The 23,373-nt window shown below is 44.3% G+C and overlaps 1 protein-coding gene across 1 annotated transcript in view; it reads left to right on the forward strand.

The window, feature by feature from the left end:
* Window positions 1–15,227: 15,227 nt before the first annotated feature.
* LOC129695357 (trans-2,3-enoyl-CoA reductase-like) overlaps window positions 15,228–23,373 on the forward strand; it is a 124,764-nt gene continuing 116,618 nt past the window's right edge. The window contains exon 1 of the mRNA XM_055632232.1: window positions 15,228–16,451. Coding sequence (XP_055488207.1) covers window positions 16,239–16,451 — 213 coding nt within the window. The 5' untranslated portion in view covers window positions 15,228–16,238. The remainder of the gene's footprint in view (window positions 16,452–23,373) is intronic.

Below are 23,373 nucleotides of genomic sequence, written 5' to 3' on the forward strand. Positions count from 1 at the left end.
TGATCCTAATATTACCAGAGGCAACAAATGGGTCTCACTGCTTTAATTCGTATCAACTGTTGATATATTAGAGCAGCTTAATTTGGGGCCAACTGTTGTTTCATGCTGCTTAACATAATCTGCGGTGCACTTGCTGGGAACCATTCTTCATCTTGGATTCAAACTAAATGTTATGATTAATTTAAGGCTTGTGGCGAATACCATGAGCATGCAACCAGGCGCAAGTCTTTAAATGGCTAGCCTGCATTTTCGAGAGACAGCGAGTGTGTTACAGGAATAAACTGCTTGGCATTGGATTGCAGAAGCCTTTGCAGATAATAAACACACTTACTAAACAGCAAGATATCAACACCTGTGCCTCATTAATCTTCCCTTACTATCATCTGTGCTTCGTGGCACGGTGACAAGGAAATAAGATGTTTGATTTATCACAGATAAAATGACAGGAGAAGATTAAAGCACCCTCTTGCACTTTACTTAGGCTCTATAATAATCTTAGGATCAACAAACTCATCAGGAAGGCTGGCTCCATCCTGGGGGTGGATTTAGATTCAGGGGAGGTGGTCTTGGAGGAGAGAATGCTCCTCAAACTGCAGAGCATCTTGGACAATACAGCTCTCCTCCGCCATAACACACTAGTCAACCTGAGGAGCACCTTCAGCGACAGACTAGTTCCACCAAGATGAGGTACAGAACGTCACAGAAGATCCTTCTTCCCTGTGGCTATCAAACTGTACAACTCCTCCCCCTTCTGTCATAGGGTAGACTGACTCCCCTCCATCCCCCCTTCGCAATCTTTGCACACCCCCAATCCTTTCCCACTCAGCACTTTAAATTCATGTTTCTTGTATCTTGTGTTTTATGACTATTGGCAGATTAATTTCCCTCCTGGGATAAATATAGTTCTATCATATCATATCGTATCGTATCGTATTGTATCGTAAGGCACTGGTTAGGTCACATTTGGAATATTGTGAGAAATTTTGTGTACCACATCTGAGGAAGAATGTGCTGGCTGGAGACGGTGCAGAGAAGGTTTATAAGTATGATCCCAAGAATCAGCTGGTTAACCGATGATGAGCGTTTGACGGCACTGGGCATGTACTCGCTGGAGTTTAGAAGGATGAGGGGGTAACACATTGAAATGTACAGAATAGTGAAAGGCTTGGATAGAGTGGATGTGGAGAGAATGTTTCCACTAGTGGGAGAGTCTAGGACTAAAGGTCATAGCCATACAATTAAAGGTAGCTCCTTTAGGAAGGAGATGAGGAATTTCTTTAGTCAGAGGGTGGTGAATCTGTGGAATTCTTTGTCACATAAGGCTGTGGAGGCCAAGTCAGTGGATATATTTATGGCAGACATAGATAGATTCTTGATTAGTATGGGTGTTAGATGTTATGGGGAGAAGGCAGGAGAACGGGATAAGGAGGATGAGATAGATCAGCCATGATAGAATGGCGGAGTAGACCCGATGGGCTGAATGGCTTAATTCTGCTCCTATCACATGATCTTATGATCTTTATTATACTTTCTGAAATGTGTAGGAAGGAACTACAGATGCCGGTTTAAACCGATGTAGACAGAAAAAGCTGGAGTAACTCAGTGGGTCAGACAGCATCTCTGGAGAGAAGGAATTGGTGACGTTTCAGGTCGAGACCCTTCTTCAGACAGAGTCAGGGGAAAGGGAAACAGGAGATATAGACAATACTATGGAGAAATGAATGGAAGATATGCAAAAGTATCAATAATCAAGGAAATGTGAGGGAGACAATAAGCCATTGTTGGGTGTGGGATGGGTGACAACGAGTAAACAGAGGAACTCAATTGAACGGCAGTAAAACCAGTACGATGACTAGTGTGGGGACGGAGGGAGGGGGGGTGCGAGGGTTACTTGAAGTTAGAGAAATCAATATTCATACTGAAAATAGACACAAAAAACTGGAGTAACTCAGTGGGTCAGACAGCATCTTTGAAGAAAAGGAATAGGTGACGTTTCAGGAGAAGACCCTTAGTCAGACTCAGAGTCAGTGAAAGGGAAAGGGAAACGAGAGACAAAGATGACGATGTAGAAAGGAATACCTTTGAAGGGAACAAATGAATGAGAGATATGCATAAAAGTAACGATGATAAAGGAAACAGGCCATTGTTAGTTTCAGAAAGAACTGCAGCTGCTGGAAAATTGAAGGTAGACAAAAGTGCTGGAGAAACTCAGCGGGTGCGGGTTCCTTCACTCCATAGATGCTGCTGCACCCACTGAGTTTCTCCAGTACTTTTGTCTACCTTAGGCCATTGTTAGTTGCGTATTAGGTGATAACTTTCTGAACTAAAATCTTTTAGCAAATGGAATACATATTTACAATGGAAATGTAATCCTTAAAGATTCTTTTCTATGGGACCTGGAACCAGAAAGTCATTTTGCAACTCATTGGATGCATTGTTTGTGACTAATTAACAGCACAATGCACCAGAATGTTTTGTTGCATTGATTCCTTTACTATCACTAATTTACAAGTGCAGATGTCAACGGGATCAATAGGATGTTTTGATCATTGCTGCAAACACTAGAAAGCATCACTGGATAAAATAAATAGACTTCAAACAGAGTTAAACTGAATGAGAATCATTAGCTCTACTCTGGTTTCTCCTTGATCTTAAAATTCTCAAGTGTGGGAAGGAACTGCAGAAACATAGAAACATAGAAAATAGGTGCAGGAGTTGGCCATTTCGGCCCTTCAATGATCAAGGCTGATCATCCAAAATCAGTACTCCATTCCTGCTTTCTCCCCATATACTTTGATTCCGTTCACACTAAGAGCTATATCTAACTCTCTTTTGAAAACATCCAGGGAAATTGACCTCCACTACCTTCTGTGGCAGAGAATTCCACAGATTCACAACTCTCTGGGTGAAAACGTTTTTCCTCGTCTCAGTCCTAAATGACCTATCCCTTATTATTCAACTGTGACCCCTGGTTCTGGACTCCTCCAACATTCAGATTGAATCTCCAAACACCTCCCCCTTCTTCAGATTCTCATTATTGTTTTCAATCTCATGTCCTTAAAAGTCTCCAGCCCACCGCAATCTCGGTCATCCCCACTGTTGGTTACTTGGATGACTTCCCATTTGTCATGGAGACATAGAGTCATAGAGTGATATAGCGTGGAAAGAGGCCCTTCGGCCCAACTTGCCCACACCGACCAACAGGTCCCTGCTACATGGCGGCACAGTGGCGCAGCTGTAGAGTTGCTGCCTTACAGCTCTTACCGTGCGTGAGACTGGGTTTGACCCCAATTACAGATGCAGTCTGTACGGAGTTTGTATGTTCTCCCCGTAACCTTTTCACTGAGATTTTGGATTCCTCCCAAAATCCAAAGACGTAGTTTTGTAGGATAATTGGCTTTGTGTAAATGTAAATTGTCCCTGGTGTGTGCAGGGTAGTGTTAATATGTGGGGATCGCTGGTCGGTGGGAGTATGGAACATGGGCAGGTGGGACTAGTGTAGATGGGGCATCTTGGTCATTGTGGGGAGGTTGGGCCGAAGGGCCAGTTTCCACGCTGTATCTCTAAAACTAAACTAAACTAAACTAAACTAATCTGCACGTCGCACCTGCCTGCATTTGGTCCATATCCCTCCAAACCTGTCCTATCCATGGTACACAAAAATGCTGGAGAAACTCAGCAGGTGTAGCAGCATCTATGGAGTGAAGGAAATAGGTAACGTTTCGGGCCGAAACCCTTCTTCAGACTGATGGAGGGTTGGGGGGGGGGGGGGGGGGGGGGGAAGAAAGGAAGGAGGAGGAGGAGGAGCCCGAGGGCTGATGGAGAGATAGGAAATGGAGGAGGCAGCAAGGGCTAACAAAATTGTAAGAATTCAATGTTCATGCCCCCAGGATGCAGACTCCCCAAGCGGAATATGAGGTGATGTTCCTCCAATTTCCGGTGGTGCTCGCTCTGGCCATGGAGGAGACCCAGGACAGAGAAGTTGGATACGGAATGGGAGGGGGAGTTGAAATGCTGAGCCACTGGGAGCTGTCCTATCCATGTACCTGTCTAACTGTTTCTTAAACATTGGGATAGTCCCAGTCTCAACTACCTTCTCTGGCAGCTTGTTCCATACTCCCACCACCCTTTGTGTGAAAAAATTACCCCTCAGATTCCTATTAAATCTTTTCCACTTCAACTTAAACCTGTCCCTCATTTATTTTCAGCTGACAACCCCATAGCTCCAGAATAGTCTTCTTAAGTGAACTACAAGCCACTACTCTTAAGGGCCTGTCCCACTGTACGAAGTAATTCAAGAGTTCTCCCACGTTCTCCATTGATTCGAGCTTGTGTAGTGTACGTAGAGGGTACGTAGTTGCTCGTACAAGTAAAAAGTAACAATTTTTATCATCACAAGTATTTTTTTACTCGTGGACAGTGTTGAAAAAACGTCACGAGTTTACCGGATTTCCTGAGTACCCACCGTTACTCGTACAAGCCGCCACGTGACATCCATGGGCTCCTACGTACCCATTACGTACATTACACAAGAGAATTCAAGAACCAGAGGACATAGGTTTAAGGTAAGGAGGGAAAAATTTAATTGGCATCTGAGGAGTACAATTTTCACCCACAGAGGGTGGTGGGTATTTGGAATGAGCTGCCAGAAGAAGTAGCTGAGACAGATGCTATAATAGCATTTAAAAGACATTTGGACAGGTTCGTGGACAGGAAAGGTTGGGGATCTTCGGAAAGGTTATGGGATATGGCCCATATCCCATAAGAGGGATATGGGCCAAACATGGGCAGGTGGGGCAAGTGTAGATGGGGCATCTTGGTCGGTGTGAGCCAGTTGGGCCGAAGAGCCTGTTTCTGTGTTGAATCTACGAATCTATCTATCTCCTCAACTCCCTCCCTCTGCTGTCCCAGTGCCAGACTTTGATTAATCACCTTCACGTGTAGCACCTGGAGATGTTTCTCTTCACTAAATGTGTTGATTAAAGTTGTTGTTTCTTTGCATCCTTTTATAGGAAGGAATAATTGAGCTCTGCGGCACCAAACACGGCGGCATTAATACCACCCCTCAAGGTCAAATACTAGTCAAGTCAATTTTATTTCTATAGCACATTTAAAAACTACTCTCATTGACCAAAGTGCTTTACATCCGTGCAGGTACTAACGTGCTACATACAGTGGTAAATAGATCTAACAATACATACATAGATACATACATATCTACATACATACATACATACACACATACATACATACATACATACATACATACATACATACATACATACATACATACATACATACATACATACATACATACATACAAAATCAGACCCTCTCTTACACCTCCCACTGCTGAAAGACTCATCCATGCCTTCATCTCCTCCCGACTGGACTATTGCAACTCGCTTCTCCTTGGCATCAGCTCCACCTACATCAACCGACTCCAACTGGTCCAGAACGTAGCCGCCCGACTCATCACCCACACCAAATCCTGGCATCACATCACTCCAGTCCTCAAACAACTTCACTGGCTTCCCATCTCCCACCGGATCACCTACAAAATCCTGGTCCTCACCTACAAAGCCCTCCACCATCTGCCCCCCCCCCCCCCATATCTCACTGACCTCCTCTCCCCCTACCAACCCTCACGGTCCCTCAGATCCACATCAGCTGGTCTCCTCTCCATCCACAAGTCCAACCTCCGCAGTTTTGGGGACAGAGCCTTCTCCAGGGCAGCTCCCAGGCTCTGGAACTCCCTCCCCCAACTGATCCGCAATTCCGTGTCCCTCACCATCTTCCAGTCCCGCCTCAAGACCCATCTCTTCACCTTTGCCTATCCTTAGCCCCACGTCCCCCTCCCTTTTCATCTGTGCTTGAATTGCCTTATATAGTGTTTGGAACCAAATTCTGTCTTTAATTTGTGTCCTAGTCATGTCTCTACTATTTATTTCATTCCCTTACATGTTTTTCCTCTACTTTTTTGTAGGTCCTTGAGACTCTTGAAAGGCGGCCATAAATAAAATGTATTATTATTATTATACAGCGCTCCCTCAGAAGACCTCAAGAAACGCTTGTGAGTAGAAATAGGTTTTAAGTCTAGACTTAAGAGTCGATGGAAGGGGCAGTTCTGATGGGAAGAGGGATGCTGTTCCACAGTCTAGGTGCTGCAACCACAAAAGCGCGGTCACCCCTGACTTTAAAAAAAAAATTGAATTGAATCCTTTATTTGTCTGGACCACGGGATGGTCAGTAACCCCAAGTCGGCCGACCTGAGGAACCTGGAGGTGGAATAGTGTGTTAGCAGATTTTTGATGTAGGTGGGGGCAAGCCCGTTAAGGGCTTTGTATACATAAAGGAGGAGCTTGAAATTGATTCTGAACCGCACTATGAGCCAGTAGAGAGAGAGCCAGAATCGGGGTGATGTGGTCCCTTTTCTAGATGTGCAGACACACTGACACAACAGGATCTGCTTTTGATGCTAGCGTAATACTGTCGTTAGCATGAGCAGATAGATTAAGAAGTTAATCATGAGGGGAATAGATAGGATGAATGCACAGAGTCTCTTGCACAAAGGTTCAAAGGTCAGTTTATTGTCACGTGCACCAATACAGTGAAACTGAAATTACCATACAGCAATACTAAACAAAAGCAACAAGACACACAATTCCATAAGAGTTAACATAAACATCCACCACAGCAGATTCCCCACATTCCTCAGGCAATAAAATCCAATCTTCTTCCCCTTTATTCTCCCATGGTCGGGGCAGTCGATCCATCCGCAGTCAGGGATCGAAGCTCATGCAGCTGGCGATCGTAGCAGTCAGGGTGATCGAAGTCAGGGTGATCGAAGCTCATGCAGCCAGCGATCGTAACCTCGATGTTGGGCCGGTCGAAGTTCTCACGTCGGGGTGATCGAAGCTCCCGCGTCGGGGCGGTCGAAGCTCCTGCGGCTTGGAGCACCCAAAATCAGTCTTGAACCAGGGACCGCAGGCTCCACGATGTTAAAGTCCGCAGGCTCCCGCAGTTGGAGCTCCGAGGTCGATGCCCGACAGGGATCGCCAGATCCGCGATGTTAAGTCCCGCAGGCTCCCGCGGTTGGAGCTCCCGAAGTCGGTCTCCAGCAGAGGCCGCCAACTCCATGATGTTATGTCACAGTGCGGACAGAGATACGGCACAGAAACCAATCACATCTCCGTCGATGTAAGAGATTTTAAAAAGTTTTCCCCACCCCCACCCCCCACATTAAACAAGCTAAAGAACATTAAAAACATAATTACAAATACTAAAAAAAAACAATAGAGAAGGAAAGAACGAGACAGACTATTGGCGAGGTAGCCATTGCTGGCGCCACCCAGTGGAAGGGAATGCAGGAGGGGGGAATTCATACAGGGGGGAGGGAATAAAAAACAAGAAAAGGTGAGAGGGGCAAGAATACAAATCTGAGGAGCAACATTTTCACTCAGAGGGTGGTGGATATATGGACCGAATTGTCAAAGGGGGGGGTGATTGAGGTAGATGCAATAACAGCATTTGAAAGGCAGGTAGATGGCTAAAAATGGTTTGGACGAATACGAGTCAAATACCACATATGGTCCGAATGAGAGCAGCTTGGATGGAGAATTTTGCTCACCATGGACAGCATGGATAGGATGGCGCAGTGGCACAGCGGTAGAGTTTCTGCCTCACAGCACAGATCTTCACTGGCTGTACGGAGTTTGCACGTTTTCCAGTGACAACGTGAGTTTTCTCGGGGTGCTCCGGTTTCTTCCCCCACTTAAAAGATGTACAGGTTTGCAGGTTTATTGGCTTCAATAAACATTGTAAATTGTCCCCAAGTGTGTAGGATAGTATTAATGTATGCAGTGATCAACGTTTGGAGCGGACTCGTTGGGTCGAAGTGCCTGTTCTTGCGCTGCATTTCTAAAGTCTAAACAGTTGGGCTGCAATGTCTCTGTCCATGCTGTATGACTATGAATACCTGACTCTTAACTAAAACACCATGTTATAGGAAAGATCCCATCAATCTGGAAACGATACAGAGAAGATTTACGAGGATGTTGCCAGCACTAGATGGTCTGAGATATAAGCAGAGGTTGAGTCAGCTGGGCACAGGAGGATGAGGGATGATCTTATAGAGGTGTATAAAATCATGAGAGGAATAGATCGGATAGATGCACAGAGTCGATTGTCCAGAGAAGATGAATCGAGGACCAGAGGACATAGGTTTAAGGTGAAAGGGGAAACGATTTAATTGGGATCTGAGGGGTAAAGGGATTGTCCCACTTTCACGACCTAATACACAACCTTTTTTACTCGTGGACATTTTTCATCAAACTAGAAAAATGCCCCGACCTACTTGATGCCACGAGTACCTACGACTAGCATCACAACCTACCTTCGACCTACCTACAACCTCCTACGACCTCCTACAACCTTGTGACGACCATGCTGCGAGTATGAGTCAAGGGCAAACTCGGCAGACGTCATGACTTAGATCGTGAAAGTGGGACAGGCCCTTAACTATTTCACACAAAGGGTGGTGGGGGTATGGAACGAGCTGCCAGAGGAGGCAGCTGAGGCTGGGACTATCACAACATTTAAGCAACAGACAGGCACATGGATAGGACAGGATTGGAGGGATATGGACCCAACACAGGCAGGTGGGACTAGTGTAGCTGGGACATGTTGGCCAGTGTGGGCAAGTTGGGCCGAAGGGCCTGTTTCCACACTGTATCACTCTATGACTCTAACATGTTTGTGATTAGATTTCTCTGCTGACATTTTTGAATGTCAGGCTGCAGATAGTGTCGTCTCTTAACTTTGCACTGCTGAACATGTACTTAACGACATAAGGGGCACACAGCCTGCACTAATTCCAAACTGTCAGAGCTGGAAGGCTGAAATAGTTCTGATAACAACAAATTTTTGATGAAAGTTCATTGACCTGAAACATTTAGCTCATTTTCTTTCACAGATGCTCGCTGCCCTGATAAATTTTCCCAGCAATTTCTGTCATGTTTCTACTGGAAAAAATTAAGCACGACATCCAGGTTGTGCTTTCCAGCTGATGGAGAGAATTTTTGGAGGGCCTCCTACATTCAGCAGAACCGTCTCTAACCTACAGCATCTACACGGAACATTTTGGTGGTTTAAAACTTGCGTTGTAGAATAATACAACACGGAAACAGGCCCTTTGGGCCCTTTGCCCATTGCGATTAAGTTTCAATGATTCTCTACAGTCACAGATGCAAACGCACAGTGAAATTATGTTCTTACATACAGCTCAGTAAAGTATTGCCAGAACTAAGCACAATCCCTGACCAGCAAAGTGTACAAAGTCCACTGAGACCGCATGCAGTTTTTGGCGCTGTTTTCAAAGTCCAGTCCGCGCTCCAGTTTTTATGAGTGGTGCCTAAGGAATAGGTGACGTTTCTTCAAGAAGGGTCTTGATCCGAAACATCACCTATTCCTTCTCTCCAGAAATGCTGCCTTGACCCATTGAGTTACTCCAGCATTTTGTGTCTACCCTCAGATTAGAATTGATGGTGACTGGAGATGGCTACGTGTGGCATGATGCTTGACACTGTCCACACGGTAGGCAAACTAGTCTCACTCTGTTGCAACTAGTGTCTCTCTGCCATTATGCTGCGCTGTTCCTGCTTGTCAATAACTGTCTGGTCTCTGTTTTACTCTTTACTTTACCTCCTTTTGAGGCGGCCCGGTGGTGCGGTGGTAGAATTGCTGCCTTATGGGCCTGTCCCACTTAGGCGATTTTTTGGGCGACTACAGGCGACTGCCGCAAAATCTTCAACATGTTGAAAATGTTTGGGCGACAGTGGCGACAATGTTTGCTGTCATAGGTTGTCGTAGATACTGTCGTAGGTTGTCGACAGGTGTCGCAGGTGATTTCCATCAAGAGTCGCACAGGCCCAACTAGAAATCATGTGAGTGCTAAGGATCCAATCACATCTGCACATATCTAATATATTTGCATATCAGGAAATTATCTTTTCATTGAGGATTGTTTTGGCTTCTTTCTTACAGATTTGAACGATATTTATTGAAATTCTTGATTAGATTAATGTGATATCTGACCACTAGGAGCGCCGCATTGAAGACAGCCTCTGCCTACAGTCCATTTGTTTTTCAATCTTTTTTTAATTTTTAGTTAATTTTAAAGTTTGTATTGGGGAATCTTCAACTTTTCTATGTGGGGGTGGGGGGCAGGGTAAGGGGGAAACTGTTTCCCAGTCGCTTCCTGGCGGGGGCACGACTATTCTCTGAGTCGCGTCCTCGCCCCCCTCCTTGCGGCCTACCACCTGGATTGGCGCGACCTTTCCTGCCGGGGACCGGACCAGAGCTTCAACAGCGGCAGCGCAATGCTGGATTCACGAAACGTACCTGGATCGCCGTTTGGAGATCCGAGAGTGTTGGGCCGCTGCTCCAACATCGCTGAGCTGTGGTTCGGGAGAGCTTCCAGCGCGGGTGGCGCTGAACAACATCGCGGAGTACTGGGGCCCTTTGCCGAGGGCCGCAAGCTTTGCATCTCCGTCCAGTATGGCCTGCGGATTTTGGGAGCCGCGGACTTCGGTAGGAGGTGCCCGACTCGGATGTCCAAGCCGCTGAGGAGGTCCTCCAGTCCTGACGTCGGACTTCAAACACCCCGGCGAGCGGACCTGAACATCGGGCTGCCCGAAGCGGCGACAGCGGGGGCATTGGGAGGCCCTGACCACGGGCGAACATCAGGAACATTAGTGGAAGATGACTGACTTTGGTGCCTTCCCTCACAGTGGGAAACTTTTGATTCTGCTATGTGGGGATGTTTTATGTTGAACTCTATCGTGTGTTTGGTTCTTTATTTTCATTGTATGGCTGTATGGTGATCACACATTTCACTGTGCCAACTGGCACATGTGACAAATAAATGTATCTTGTATCTTGTATCTTGTTTATCTATTAGCTTCTGTGGTGAGATAATTGAATGTTCCAGATGAGGCAAATCCTCTTTTTTAATAAATCAACAGACATTTTACTTTCCCTTCTTTAGGGGCCCACGGTGGTGCAGCGGTGGAGTTGCGATCTTACAGCACCAGAGACCTGGATTCCACCCTGGCAATGGGTGTTGTCTGTACAGAGTTTCTACGTTCCCTGTGACCATGTGAGTTTTCTCCAGGTGCTACGGTTTCCTCCCACACCAAAGATGTACAAGTTTGTAGGTTAATTGGCTTCAGTAAAATTGTAAATTGTTTCTAGTGTGTGCAGGATAGTGTTAGTGTGTTGGGATTGCTGGTCAGTACGGACTCAGTGGGACGAATGGCCTGTTTATGCACTGCATCTCTAAACTAAACTAACTAAACAACAGCAGGCAAGTTCTATCTTCCTAGTAATAATCTGACAGCTAATTAAGTCACAACCCAGGTACACAAGCTCTCAAAAGAATGAATATTTCTGAATACTCAAGCTAAAAATGGATGAGATGTCATACCAAGTCCCTCTAGACCAGCTCTGACATGGAATGGATCCTGTAGTATTATTCAGGAGCCAAGGAATTAAAAGAAAAGAGACACTTCAAAATACTTGAAAATAATTGAAAGTAAATAAACACACTTGAATCATTAATGTTTAACCTGGAAGCTCTGCTTCTTCTCACAGTTATGCCTTCTCATTGAAAACAAAGACATGGACTGCTTGCTTAACCCGACACAGACTAAGGGGCAGAATTCCAGTCATTGTTCTCAATCCCTTACTATACCCAATGGTGCAATGGTACTTTATTGTCATGTGTGCAGTGACAATCCTTTTAGTTGCGTACAGTTCAGTATGGATAAATACGAAGTTATCCACTTTGGTGGCAAGAACAAGGTGGCAGATTATTATCTGAATGGTGTCAGATTAGGAAAAGGGGAGATGCAACGAGACCTGGGTGTCCTTGTACATCAGTCGCTGAAAGTAAGCATGAAGGTACAATAGGCAGTGAAGAAAGCAAATGGCATGTTGGTCTTCATAGCGAGAGAATTTGGGTATGGGAGCAAGGAGGTCCAAATGCAGATGTACAGGGCCCTGGTGAGACTGCCCTGTGTGCAGTTTTGGTCTCCTAATTTGAGGATGGACTCTTGCTATTGAGGGAGTGCAGTGTAGGTTTACAAGGTTAATTCCCGGGGTGGCGGAATTGACATATGATGAAAGAATGGATCGACTGGGCTTGTATTCACTGGAATTTAGAAGGATGAAAGGGGATCTTATAGAAGCATATAAAATTCTTAAGGGATTGGACAGGCTAGATGCAGGAAAAATGTTCCCCATGTTGGGGGAGTCCAGAACCAGGGATCACAGTTTAAGAGTAAGGGGTAGGCCGTTTTGGACTGAGACTTTTTCACACATAGAGTTGTGAATTTTTGGAATTCACTGCCACAGAAGGCAGGAGAGCCCAGTTCACTAGATATATATAGAGTTAGATATAGCTCTCAGGGCTAATGGAATCAAGGGATGTGGGGAGAAAGCAGGAATAGGGTACTGATTCTGGGTGATCAGCCATCGGTGCTGGCTCGAAGGGCCGAATGGCCTGCTCTATGTTTCTATGTGTCTATCCTAATATACATTAGGCACAATCATATCAAGTATGTAAGATAGTAGACCACACAGAATAAATGCACAAGAGTTGACATGTTTTAGTTGCCATGTTGTACCCTTCAAGTCTAAAATGTTTTTAATATTGTTGGAGTCTCAATGAGGAATTCATTGGCAGAGGACTGTGGTCGCAAGAGGAGGTCAGCAAATGGAATTTACACTTTGTTCCCGGGCTCAAAGCTTCCAGTTGGTTAAATCAGCAAAAGCCACAAGGTTTTGAGCAGGACTGCCAGCTTTTAAGAGCTTTGGGGTGTGGGATGAAACCGGAGCACCCGAACAAAACCCACGTGGTCACATGGAGAACGTACAGACTATGAACAAATGTTAGGATAGAACCCATGTCTCTGGTGCTGTCAGGCAGCAACTCTACTGCTACGCCACCAAGACACCCTTAAACTCTTAGTTCTGTTTGCCTTGATTTTTTATGTTTCCTATAAATAACGATCGATTTGTTACTTCATTCGGTCAGAAGGCTCCGAAATGGAAAGGACATGAGTGCAGGCACACCGGGAAGTACTGAAGAAAACCCAAAATCCAAAATCCAAACTCAAATGGAACTGAAAGATATAGACCCAGAAACTACTGAACTCAGAACTGCTATCGAAACGACAGAATGCAGAACTGATTAGTTAGCACCCAACTGGTGATAATCTCGGGTATTTATACCAAGTGAAAGATTAGGGGAGCAGATTAAATCCAAATGTAACTCCAAATAGCTCAGGGGAGGAGTGTGGAAAGAGTCTCAAGTGTCTGGAGGCGTGGCAAGTGTGACACATTCAAACAATTGGAAGGGTCTGAAGAGAGACGCAAAATGCTGGAGTAACTCAATGGGACAGGTAGTATCTCTGGAGAGAAGGAATGGGTGATGTTTTGGGTCGAGACACATCTTCAGACTGTTGGGGAGAGGAGGAGAACTTCTTCAAAGTAGGCATACCTTGAGCGGATTTTGCAATGGAGCAGACAAAATGTGCAGGACAGAACTGCAGATGCTAGTTTACAATGAAGAAAGGCACAAAATGCTGGAGTAACTCAGTGGGAAAGTGTTTGTTTCAAATGTATGGAGCATAACACAGGGATGAACTGCATCACATTAGGTCCCCATGCTCTTGTTTAGGGAATGGGTGGCTCTGTAGGTTTAGAGAGATACGGGCCAAACAAGGCCAGTGGGACTAGTTAGTTTAGTTTATCGTCATGCATACTGAGGTACAGTGAAAAACCTTTGCTGGACACAAAATGCTGGTGTAACTCAGCAGGGTCAGGCAGCAACTCTGGATAGTAGGAATGGGTGACGTTTCGGGTCGAGACCAATCTTCAGGGATCTCGACCCAATAGTTCACCTATCCATGTTCTCTAGAGATGCTGCATGACCTGTAGAGATACTACAGCACTTTGGGGCCTTTTGTGTTAACCAAAATCCGCAGTTGCTCATTTCTCCAAATGGAAAGTGTTGTTGAATGCATCGTGCAGTTCTATGAGATTTATGAACAAAATGAGCTGGAGATGCATTTCATTGGGCAGAATAAAGCAAATAGAGTCACAGTGTGGAAACAGGTCTTTCCACCCAATTTGCCCACACCGACCAACATGACCCAGCTACACTAGTCCCACCTGCCTGCGCTTGGTCCATATCTCTCCAAACCTGTCCTATGCATGTACCTGTCTACTTTTTCTTAAATGTTGGGATAGTCCATGCCTCAACTACCTCCTCTGGCAGCTTGTTCCATATGCCCACCACCCTTCGTGTGAAAAGGTTACCCCTCAGATTCCTATTAAATCTTTTCCCCTTCACCTTGAACCTATGTCCTCTGGTCCTCGATTCCCATACCCTGGGCAAGAGATTCTGTGCATCTATCTGATCTATTCCACTCATGATTTTATACACCTCTATAAGATCACTCCCTCATCCTCCTGCGCTCCAAGGAATAGAGACTCAGCCTACTCAACCTCTCCCTATAACTCAGACCCTCTAGTCCTGGCAACAACCTCATAAACCTTCTCTGAACCCTTTCAAGCTTGACAATATATTTCCTATAACACGGTGCCCAGAATGCAAGCAAAGTACAATGGATTGATTTTGCTTGTGTGATTTAGCTGGCGTGGGCTGGGCTTCCAAGCAAGCATGTTTGGAAGTCACTCTGGATGAAGTAATCTTTAATGAATTCATATCAAAACACACTCACTGGCTTTGAAATGGAAATGTGAGCCCATTTTATTTATTTGTATGTGTTGCTAAATTACTTTTTTCATTCCAACGCTTGCTTTCAATATGCTGCAGAGAGTATTTTGAGTTCAGTGCGGTTATAAGCTCACTGTCAGTCATATGAGGAGAAGATTGTTCTGACAGGCAGGATTGGAAATTAATGCGACACATATAACTAGTTGTCAAAATCAACACTTCAGCCGGAAGATCTGCAATGGGTTTTGGCTTTTACTGAAATACATTATTTTCATGGAATAAATCCCCATTTAGTTGCTGGATTTTCATTGCTTTTTGTGCAGCTTTTTCTCTTCTGTATTTGATTTGCTTTGGTTTGCATTTTTTTTTGTTTGGGCTGATTTAAAAAAAAAAATCCTTTCATGAGAAGGGCAGGATTTTATTGCGCTTGGTCAAACGCCTCAGGGTGAGTTCTTTCACTGCTCCTTTGGGATTTTACTCCCCACTGGGTTTGGTCCGAGGCTGTGATGAGTCTTGTAAACGTGTCGGCCAAACCGTAACTGAACGCGGGTAGGAAAATAATTTGAGCAGAGATTCAACTTGATGGCACTGTTGAATGCCTTCCATCAAGATGTTAATCATTTGAATAGACCGATGTCATTGGTATTTTAGTTTTAGAGATACAGCACAAGTCCTTTGGCCCACTGAGCCCACGCCAACCACCGATCACCTGTATACTTGTTCCTTGTTATCCCAAAGATAGACAAAAAATGCTGGAGTAACTCAGCGGGTCAGGCAGCATCCCTGTATGACACAGCATCTGCAGTTCCTTCGTGCTCAAGAATCTGTCAATCTCTGCTTTAAAAATACCCACTGACTGGGCCTCCACCGCCTTCTGTGGAAATGAATTCCACAGATTCACCACCCTCTGACGAAATAAATTCCTTCTCATCTCCTCTCTAAAGTTATGCCCGTCCCTTCTTTCTCCAGTGTTGCTTCATTCTTTAACGTAACAATTTAAGGATACAAATACTCCAACTTTGGATTTAACTTTGCCAGCTTCTGTTCCCAACCCCTTGCTGTGTAATGATATCGGGTTGTATTAGCTTAATCTGGACTCTGAATGCTCTGTGCCTTGTGTATCTCAGTAACACAGCACCAGCAGTCACTTTGAAGGCCTGGTGATAAGGGCAGGAAAGTAGTCCGTCTCCCTGTAAGCTATTCTGCCATTAAAAGGAACACGCTCGACACATTCACCCAACGACAAGTTAAATATAGAAGAGGATTACAGAGCCATTGTTTTCAGTCATGTCAAATAAGATTATATACTTGAAATGGAATGTCACCTGACCTTTCGGTGAATTGTCCGTCTCCGCGTCTATTTAAATGTTAGGGAATTGCTCTCTTGTTGAATATCTGCTCTCCCTGTCCTTCGGGCGACTTAAGCAGGTGGAAAATGCACGCACTTCATAAAAGCAGAACTGCAACTGAAGAGATCAAGCCACCCAGCAAACAAAGCAGCCTCAAATCATTGCTCTCCCTGTCCCAGTTTGTATTGACTTCTGGCCAGCCCGGACAGCCCGCCTTTCAAAAACATTCAAGAATTTCTTATCTGGAAGTGGAAGTTCTCGATGCTCAGACAAGGAAGCAGATTTGCATTCTGGAAAAGGTAAATGCTTGGCTTTTGTTATGGTATGGGCGACCCCACATTGCTCCAACCAGTCGGTGAATGAGCCTGAGGCACAGGACTGTGCAGCAGGGATTAACATTAGCAAATAGTCGATATTATTGCCGATTGAGTAAGTGAAGCAGGACTGTGTGGCGAGGATTAGTATTGGTAAATAATCAACACAATTGGTATAGAAGACCATTGGGGTTGCACGGTGCGCAGCGGTAGAGTTGCTGCCTTACAGCGCCGGAGACCCAGAGTCGATCCTGACAGTGGGTGCTGTCTGTATGGAGTTTGTATGTTCTCCCTGTGACCGTGTGGGTTTTCCCCAGATGCTCTGGTTTCTTCCCAAATCCCAAAGACGTGCAGGTTTGTAGGTTAATGGGCTGCTGTAAAATTTCCCTAGTGTGTAGTGTGCACTGTATCTTTAAATTAAACTACGAGCTATGTGGCTCTTAAAGACCAAGAGAGATTACTGCAGATCAGTTGGCAAGCATCTGATGAACTAATAAGCAATGTCATTTTGCTATTTTCATTGAACTTTTTCCAAGGTTAATTAAAACATTTCACTAAATATTTTAAAATTTGGCAAGAGTCTGTCAATATAATTTATAGAATCGGTCTAAGAATCTCTGCAATCTGATTGGCTAAAAGCCACTGCTGCACGGTGTAATTATTTTTACTAGCCAGCCGCCTATTCAGCATTTGTCTGAAGAAGGGTCTGAAGATGGGTTTCGCTCTGAAACGTTGCCTATTTCCTTCGCTCCATAGATGCTGCCGCACCCGCTGCGTTTCTCCAGCATTTTTGTCTACCTTCGATTTTCCAGCATCTGCAGTTCCTTCTTGAACACCTATTCAGCTTTTATTGTTAGAACTTAGACAACAGGTTTGGTATGATTCAGAAGCATGATTTGGAAAATAGCAGATTTTTATTTTTACTTTTCCCCCCCCTTTCTGTAAAACAGATGATGCACAGGTCTATTTTGTGCTTCGGTGGAATTGTGTGCACGCGGTAACTTTGGAATGGTCTAAAACACACTTTGCTGTGCATCGTGTGTTTAAACCATTCCAAAAGTTACCGTGTGCACACAATTCCTACCGATTCACTCAGACCTGTGCATCATTTGTATACTAATATTCTAAAGGTCCCCATGCAAAATATAGATTGGTAGATACAAAGAATGCATACAGTACCCATATCTGACTCAGAAATTTGTACAAAGGTTTGGCTCCAGGCAAGTTGCTATATTTTTTAAGTGGCATGTGTGCACAAGGATTCTGGTTCAGTCTAACGCAAAATAATTAATTTATTAAGCTCTCAACTGTTTCTTGCAAAAAACTGATCTGGCACCATATTGTATATAAAAGACATTGGCACTGAAATGTGCTGGGGACACCACTGCACAAGCACTTAATAAATTGTTCAGACTGCTCTTTGATTGAAGGCGATAAAACATTTAAAACAAATGGGTTAATGCAACCGCAAAGTTAGAAGGGAGTGAATATAAGCAGCAATTGTACAGCAAACAGTAATCAGCCACAGTGATTTCCAAACAATTATGGCATATATTTGGTGACGTCAATATTTTAATGCATTACATCGATTGAAACAAACAAATGGGAATAAACACAATTTATGTGTAGGAAGGAACTGCAGATGCTGTTTTACACTGAAGATAGACACAAAATGCTGGTGGAACTCAGCGGCACATCTCTGGATATAAGGAATAGATGATGTTTTGGTTTGAGACCCTTCGGGTCAAATAGCCTACTCCTGCACCTGTTTTCTATGTTTCTATGTCTCTATGACTATGACATTGACCAGCAACAAGCAAGCTCACCATCATTTGACTCGCATGTGGCTGTACTTCATATAGCAGGCCTCCTCTTGCATCATGGTACAATAGACAATAGGTGCAGGAGTAGGCAATTCAGCACTTTGAGTCAGCAATGCCATTCAATATGATCATGGCTGACCATCCCCAATCAGTACCCCGTTCCTGCTTTCTCCCCATATCCCCTGACTCCGCTATCTTTAAGAGCCCTATCTACCTCTCTCTTGAAAGTATCCAGAGAACTGGCCTCCACTGCCCTCTGAGGCAGAGAATTCCACAGACTCACAACTCTCTGTGTGAAAAAGTGTTTCCTCATCTCTTTTCTAAATGGCTTACCCCTTATTCTTAAACTGTGGTCCCTGGTTCTGGACTCCCCCAACATCGGGTACATGTTTCCTGCCTCTAGCTTGCCAAACCCCTAATAATCTTAATTGTTTCAATAAGATACCCTGTCATCCTTCTAAACTCCAAGTATACAAGCTCGGCCGCTCCATTTTCTCAGCATATGACAGTCCCGCCATCTCGGGAATTAACCTAGTAGACCTACGCTGCACTCTCTCAATAGCAAGAATGTCCTTCCTCAAATTAGCGGACCAAAACTGCATACAATACTCCAGGTGTGGTCTCACTAGGGCCCTGTACAACTGTAGAAGGACCTCTTTGCTCCTATACGCAACTACTCCTGCAGCTCATCTGCTGAGTCATCAAATCTTATTTTTATTTTATAAATCAACCCTTATCTTGAATTTGTAGAACCAAGGAAAAAAACTGCAAATGCTGGTTGACAAACAAAAAACATACAATGTGCTGGAGTGACTCAGCAGGTCAGGCAGTATCTCTGAGGAATGTGGATGGGTAGATCTTGCCAAATTGTAATAGATAGGAGATCCACATTCTCCAGAGACGCCGTCTGACCCGATGAGTCACTTCAGCACTTTGTGTCTTTTTTAATTGTCTTTAAATAGCTAGTCACTGGACTTCCTGATGTGCATTTATTCTAAAGCGGGTGCTATCGAGGCTAGTGTACAGAGTGATTGTTGGTCAATGCGGACACGGTCGGCTGTTGGGCCTGTTTCTACGTTGCATCTCTAAAACTATGACTAAACTAAAAGATGCTGCCGGAAGTATGAAAGAAGATGTTTTTGGAAAGAAAACGTTACTCCAGCAATTTGTGTATTTTTTTAATTGTCTTCAGTTTGCCATTCACTGGGCTTCCCAATGTGCATTTGTTCTGTTGTGGGTTCGTTCAAGGTGGGTACAGTAATAACATTTAAAAATACATTCGGACAGAAAAGGTTGGGAAAGGTATGGGTCAAATTGAAGCAAAAGGGTTGGACAAAGGAAGGCATCTTGGTCAGCATGGACAAGTTGGGCTGAAGGGCCTGTTTCCATGCTGTATACCTTATATGAATCCATTGAGGTTGTGGTGCAGGCTTTCCTAAGGTAATAGATCGAAAGGCCAATGACACAGTGGTATAAGATGTAAACATCATAAGAGATGGAGGATTGAGATAAAGGACTGGGATTGAAGGGTTTTCAAGGGAGAGTTAGATTAAGCTCTTAGGGCTAAGGGAATCGAGGGATTTTCTAAATGAGGAGGAGCTGCGTTGTAATGCAACGCAAAGGGATCTAGGGGTATTAGTACACGAATCACTGAAAGTTAGTATGCAGGTGCAGCAAGCAATCAGGAAGGCCAATGGAGTTTTGGCCTTTATTGCTAGGGGGATTGAGTATAAAAACACGGAGGTCTTGCTGCAGCTGTACACAGTATTAGTGAGACCACATTTGGAATACTGTGTACAGTTCTGGGGTCCATACTTAAGAAAGGATGTACTAGCCCTGGAGGCAGTGCAGCGAAGGTTTACAAGATTAATTCCTGCAATGAGGGGATTGACATATGAGGAAAGGTTAAGTAGGCTGGAACTCTACTCTTTGGAGTTTAGAAGAATGAGAGGCGATCTCATTGAAACATATAAGATCGTGAGGGGCCTGATCGGGTGGATGCACCGAGGATGTTCCCAATGATCGGGGAAACTAGAACTAGGGGACATAGTTGCAGAATAAGGGGGGGCTCTTTTAAAACTGAGATGAGGAAGAACTTCTTCACCCAGAGGGTGGTTAATTTATGGAATTCACTGCCCCAGGGAGCAGTGGAAGCAGAAACGTTAAATATATTTAAGACTAAAATAGATGTTTTTTTAGCTGCCAAGGGGATAAGGGGCTACGGGGAGAGGGCAGGGATATGGACCTAGGTATGGTTAGTATAGTAAGACCTGAGTGATCTCCTGGACAAGTGTCGATCGCCTAGATTGGGGTCGGAGAGGAATTTCCCGGATTTTTTTTCCCGAATTGGACCTGGGTTTTTATCCGGTTTTTTGCCTCCCCCAGGAGATCACGAGGTTCTTGGGGTGGAGAGGGGTGATAGCGGTATAAAGGGGAGGGTAGTGTCTTGTGTTCTGTGTCTTGTGTCTACTGTTTGTGGGTAAGTGTGTCTGTTTAGTGTTCAGCCATGAGCGAATGGCGGTGCGGGCTCGATGGACCTGGTGGTCTGCTCTCGCACCTACTTTCTATGTTTCTATGTTTCTATATGGGGAAAAAGCCAGAATGGGGTACTGAATTTGGATGATCAGCCATGATCATATTGAATGGCGGTGCTGGCTCGAATGTCCGAATGGCCTACTCCTGCACCTATTGTCTATGTTTCTATGAATAGTTCTTATTTCAGTTTATAACCCCAGGACTGTTCATCTATGCATCCATGAGCTGGAAATACGTTTAAAGAAGGATCCCGACCCAATACATTGTGAGTCCATTTCACAGTGGCACAGCGGTGGAGTTGCTGCCTTACAGCACATGAGCCCCAGGTTCAATCCTAACTATGGATGCTTTGTGGATATTGTACGCGCTCCGTGTGGGTTTTACTCCGGGTGCTCCGGTTTGCTTCCACATTCCAAAGACGCGCATGTTTGTAGGTTAATTAACTTATGTAAATTGTCTTTAATGTGGAGGATAGTGCTTGTGTATGGGGTGATCACTGATTGACGTGGACTGGGTGGGCTGAAGGGCCTGTTTCAATTCTGTATCTCTAAAACTAAACTAAAAGATGCTGCCTGACCCGTTGTGTTCCTCCAGCACTTGAATGAATTGAGTGTGTAGGAAGTAAATGCAGATGCTGGTTTAAATCGAAGATAGACGCAAAATACTGGAGTAACTCAGTGGGACAGGCAGCATCTCTGGAGAGAGGGAATGGGTGACACTTTGTGTCGAAGAAGGTCTCGACTCGAAAGTGATAAACATTATGGAGAATATCTGCATAATTCAATTGACCATTAACAAATTGGTGAAACTGATGGAGAGAGATGGCAACCTAACATTAATATTAGCAAATATGAAAGAAGATGTTTTTGGAAGGAAAGTAAAGACAAAAGTTAAATAATTGTGTGGTAAACCAAAAAAGATTTATATATAGAGATTTTTGAGAGTGGTCGAACAGTTGATGCAGCTTTTAAAGTTGCACACAATGTATTTTCTATTAAGTAGATCCATTGAATATAAAAGTAATGATGCCAAGTCTTTATGTGATCAATGATTTCTGAGCTAATATATGGGAGCATTTCTGGACATGGCACTATAAACATAGAAAAATACGTGTAGGAGTATTTTGGCCCTTTGAGCCAGCACCGCCATTCAATATGATCATGGCTGATTAACCAGAATCAGTACCCCGTTCCTACTTTCTCCCCATATCCCTTGATTCCATTAGCCCTCAGAGCTAATTCCAACTCTCTCTTGAATGCATCCAGTGAATTGGTCCACTGCCTTCTGTGGCAGAGAATTCCACAGATTCACAACTCTCTGGGTTAAAAGGTTTTTCTTCATCTCAGTCCTAAATGGCCTATCCCTTATTCTTAAATGTAATAAGAGGGATGTGAGGCAGTTGTGGATGAACTGATAAAGGCTAGGTTTTGTCGGAGTAAAGTAATAAAGATGTAAGGTCCTGTCAAACTGTACGAGGTAATTCAAGAGTTCTTCCGAGTTTCCCCTGATTCGCTCGGAGAACTACGGTAATAGCCATTCATAGGTACTCAGGGCTCTCATGGACATTCTTCACAGTGTTAAAAAACTTCACGAGTTACCGCGTTTCCCGAGTACCTGCCGTTGTTAGCCTTACGAGCCGCTAAGAGACATCCACGAGCTCCGACGTAACCGCTACGTATATGCTAAGTACTTACCATGAGTTTAATTTTTTTTAAACTCGGGAGAGCTCTTGAATTACCTCGTACAATGGGACAGGACTTTTAATTGTTGTCCTTAAGACCACAGGAAGATTGAATGGGAAATAAATAAAAAGGATCTGTTCCCAATAGCAAAGGAATTAACAATCAGACAAGGCAGTTTGGAAGAGATTGAACTCAGGGAGGTGATGGGAACGTTGGCAATGGAACATTAAGTGGGAATTGGACATAATGTATGATTACAAAGGAAATATTAGCTGTGGTAAGATTGCAAAAGAAAGTCTAATTTCAGAATGTCCCCTGAGACCTAGCTCAGATTTCCATCATTTTACAGCCTGGTTTGGGGCCAGAGTGTCACAAGAAATACAACATAAAACATTGCAAGTGCCTATTATGTCTTCTTTACATTGTAACAGTGACTGCTCTTCAAAAGTGTTTAATTAGTTGTACGGTGTTTTCGAACACGGTAAAATTGGAAAGGGCACTGTTAAATGCAAGTGACTTTTATAATCCCTGAGAGAACTAATGAGCAGGTCACATGGAGAGAACAACAGAACATGTTCAAGACATTCAGCAGGTCGGCATGATGGCGCAGCGGTAGAATTGCTGCCTAGCTGTGCCAGAAACCCGGGCTTGTCTGTGAGGAGTTTGTACATTCTCCCCGTAACCTGCATGGATTTTCTCTGGGATCTCCGGTTTCTTCCCACATTCCAAAGCTGTACAGGTTTGTAGGTTTCTTTGGCTTTGGTAAAAATTATGAATTGTCCCTAGTGTGTAGGATAGTGCTAGTGTACCGGGATCGTTTTGCCGGCACGGATAATCCGTGGGCCGAAGGGCTGGTTTCCGCGCTGT

This window comes from Leucoraja erinacea, chromosome 3 (genome assembly GCF_028641065.1).
Source record: "Leucoraja erinacea ecotype New England chromosome 3, Leri_hhj_1, whole genome shotgun sequence".
NCBI lineage: Eukaryota > Metazoa > Chordata > Chondrichthyes > Rajiformes > Rajidae > Leucoraja > Leucoraja erinaceus.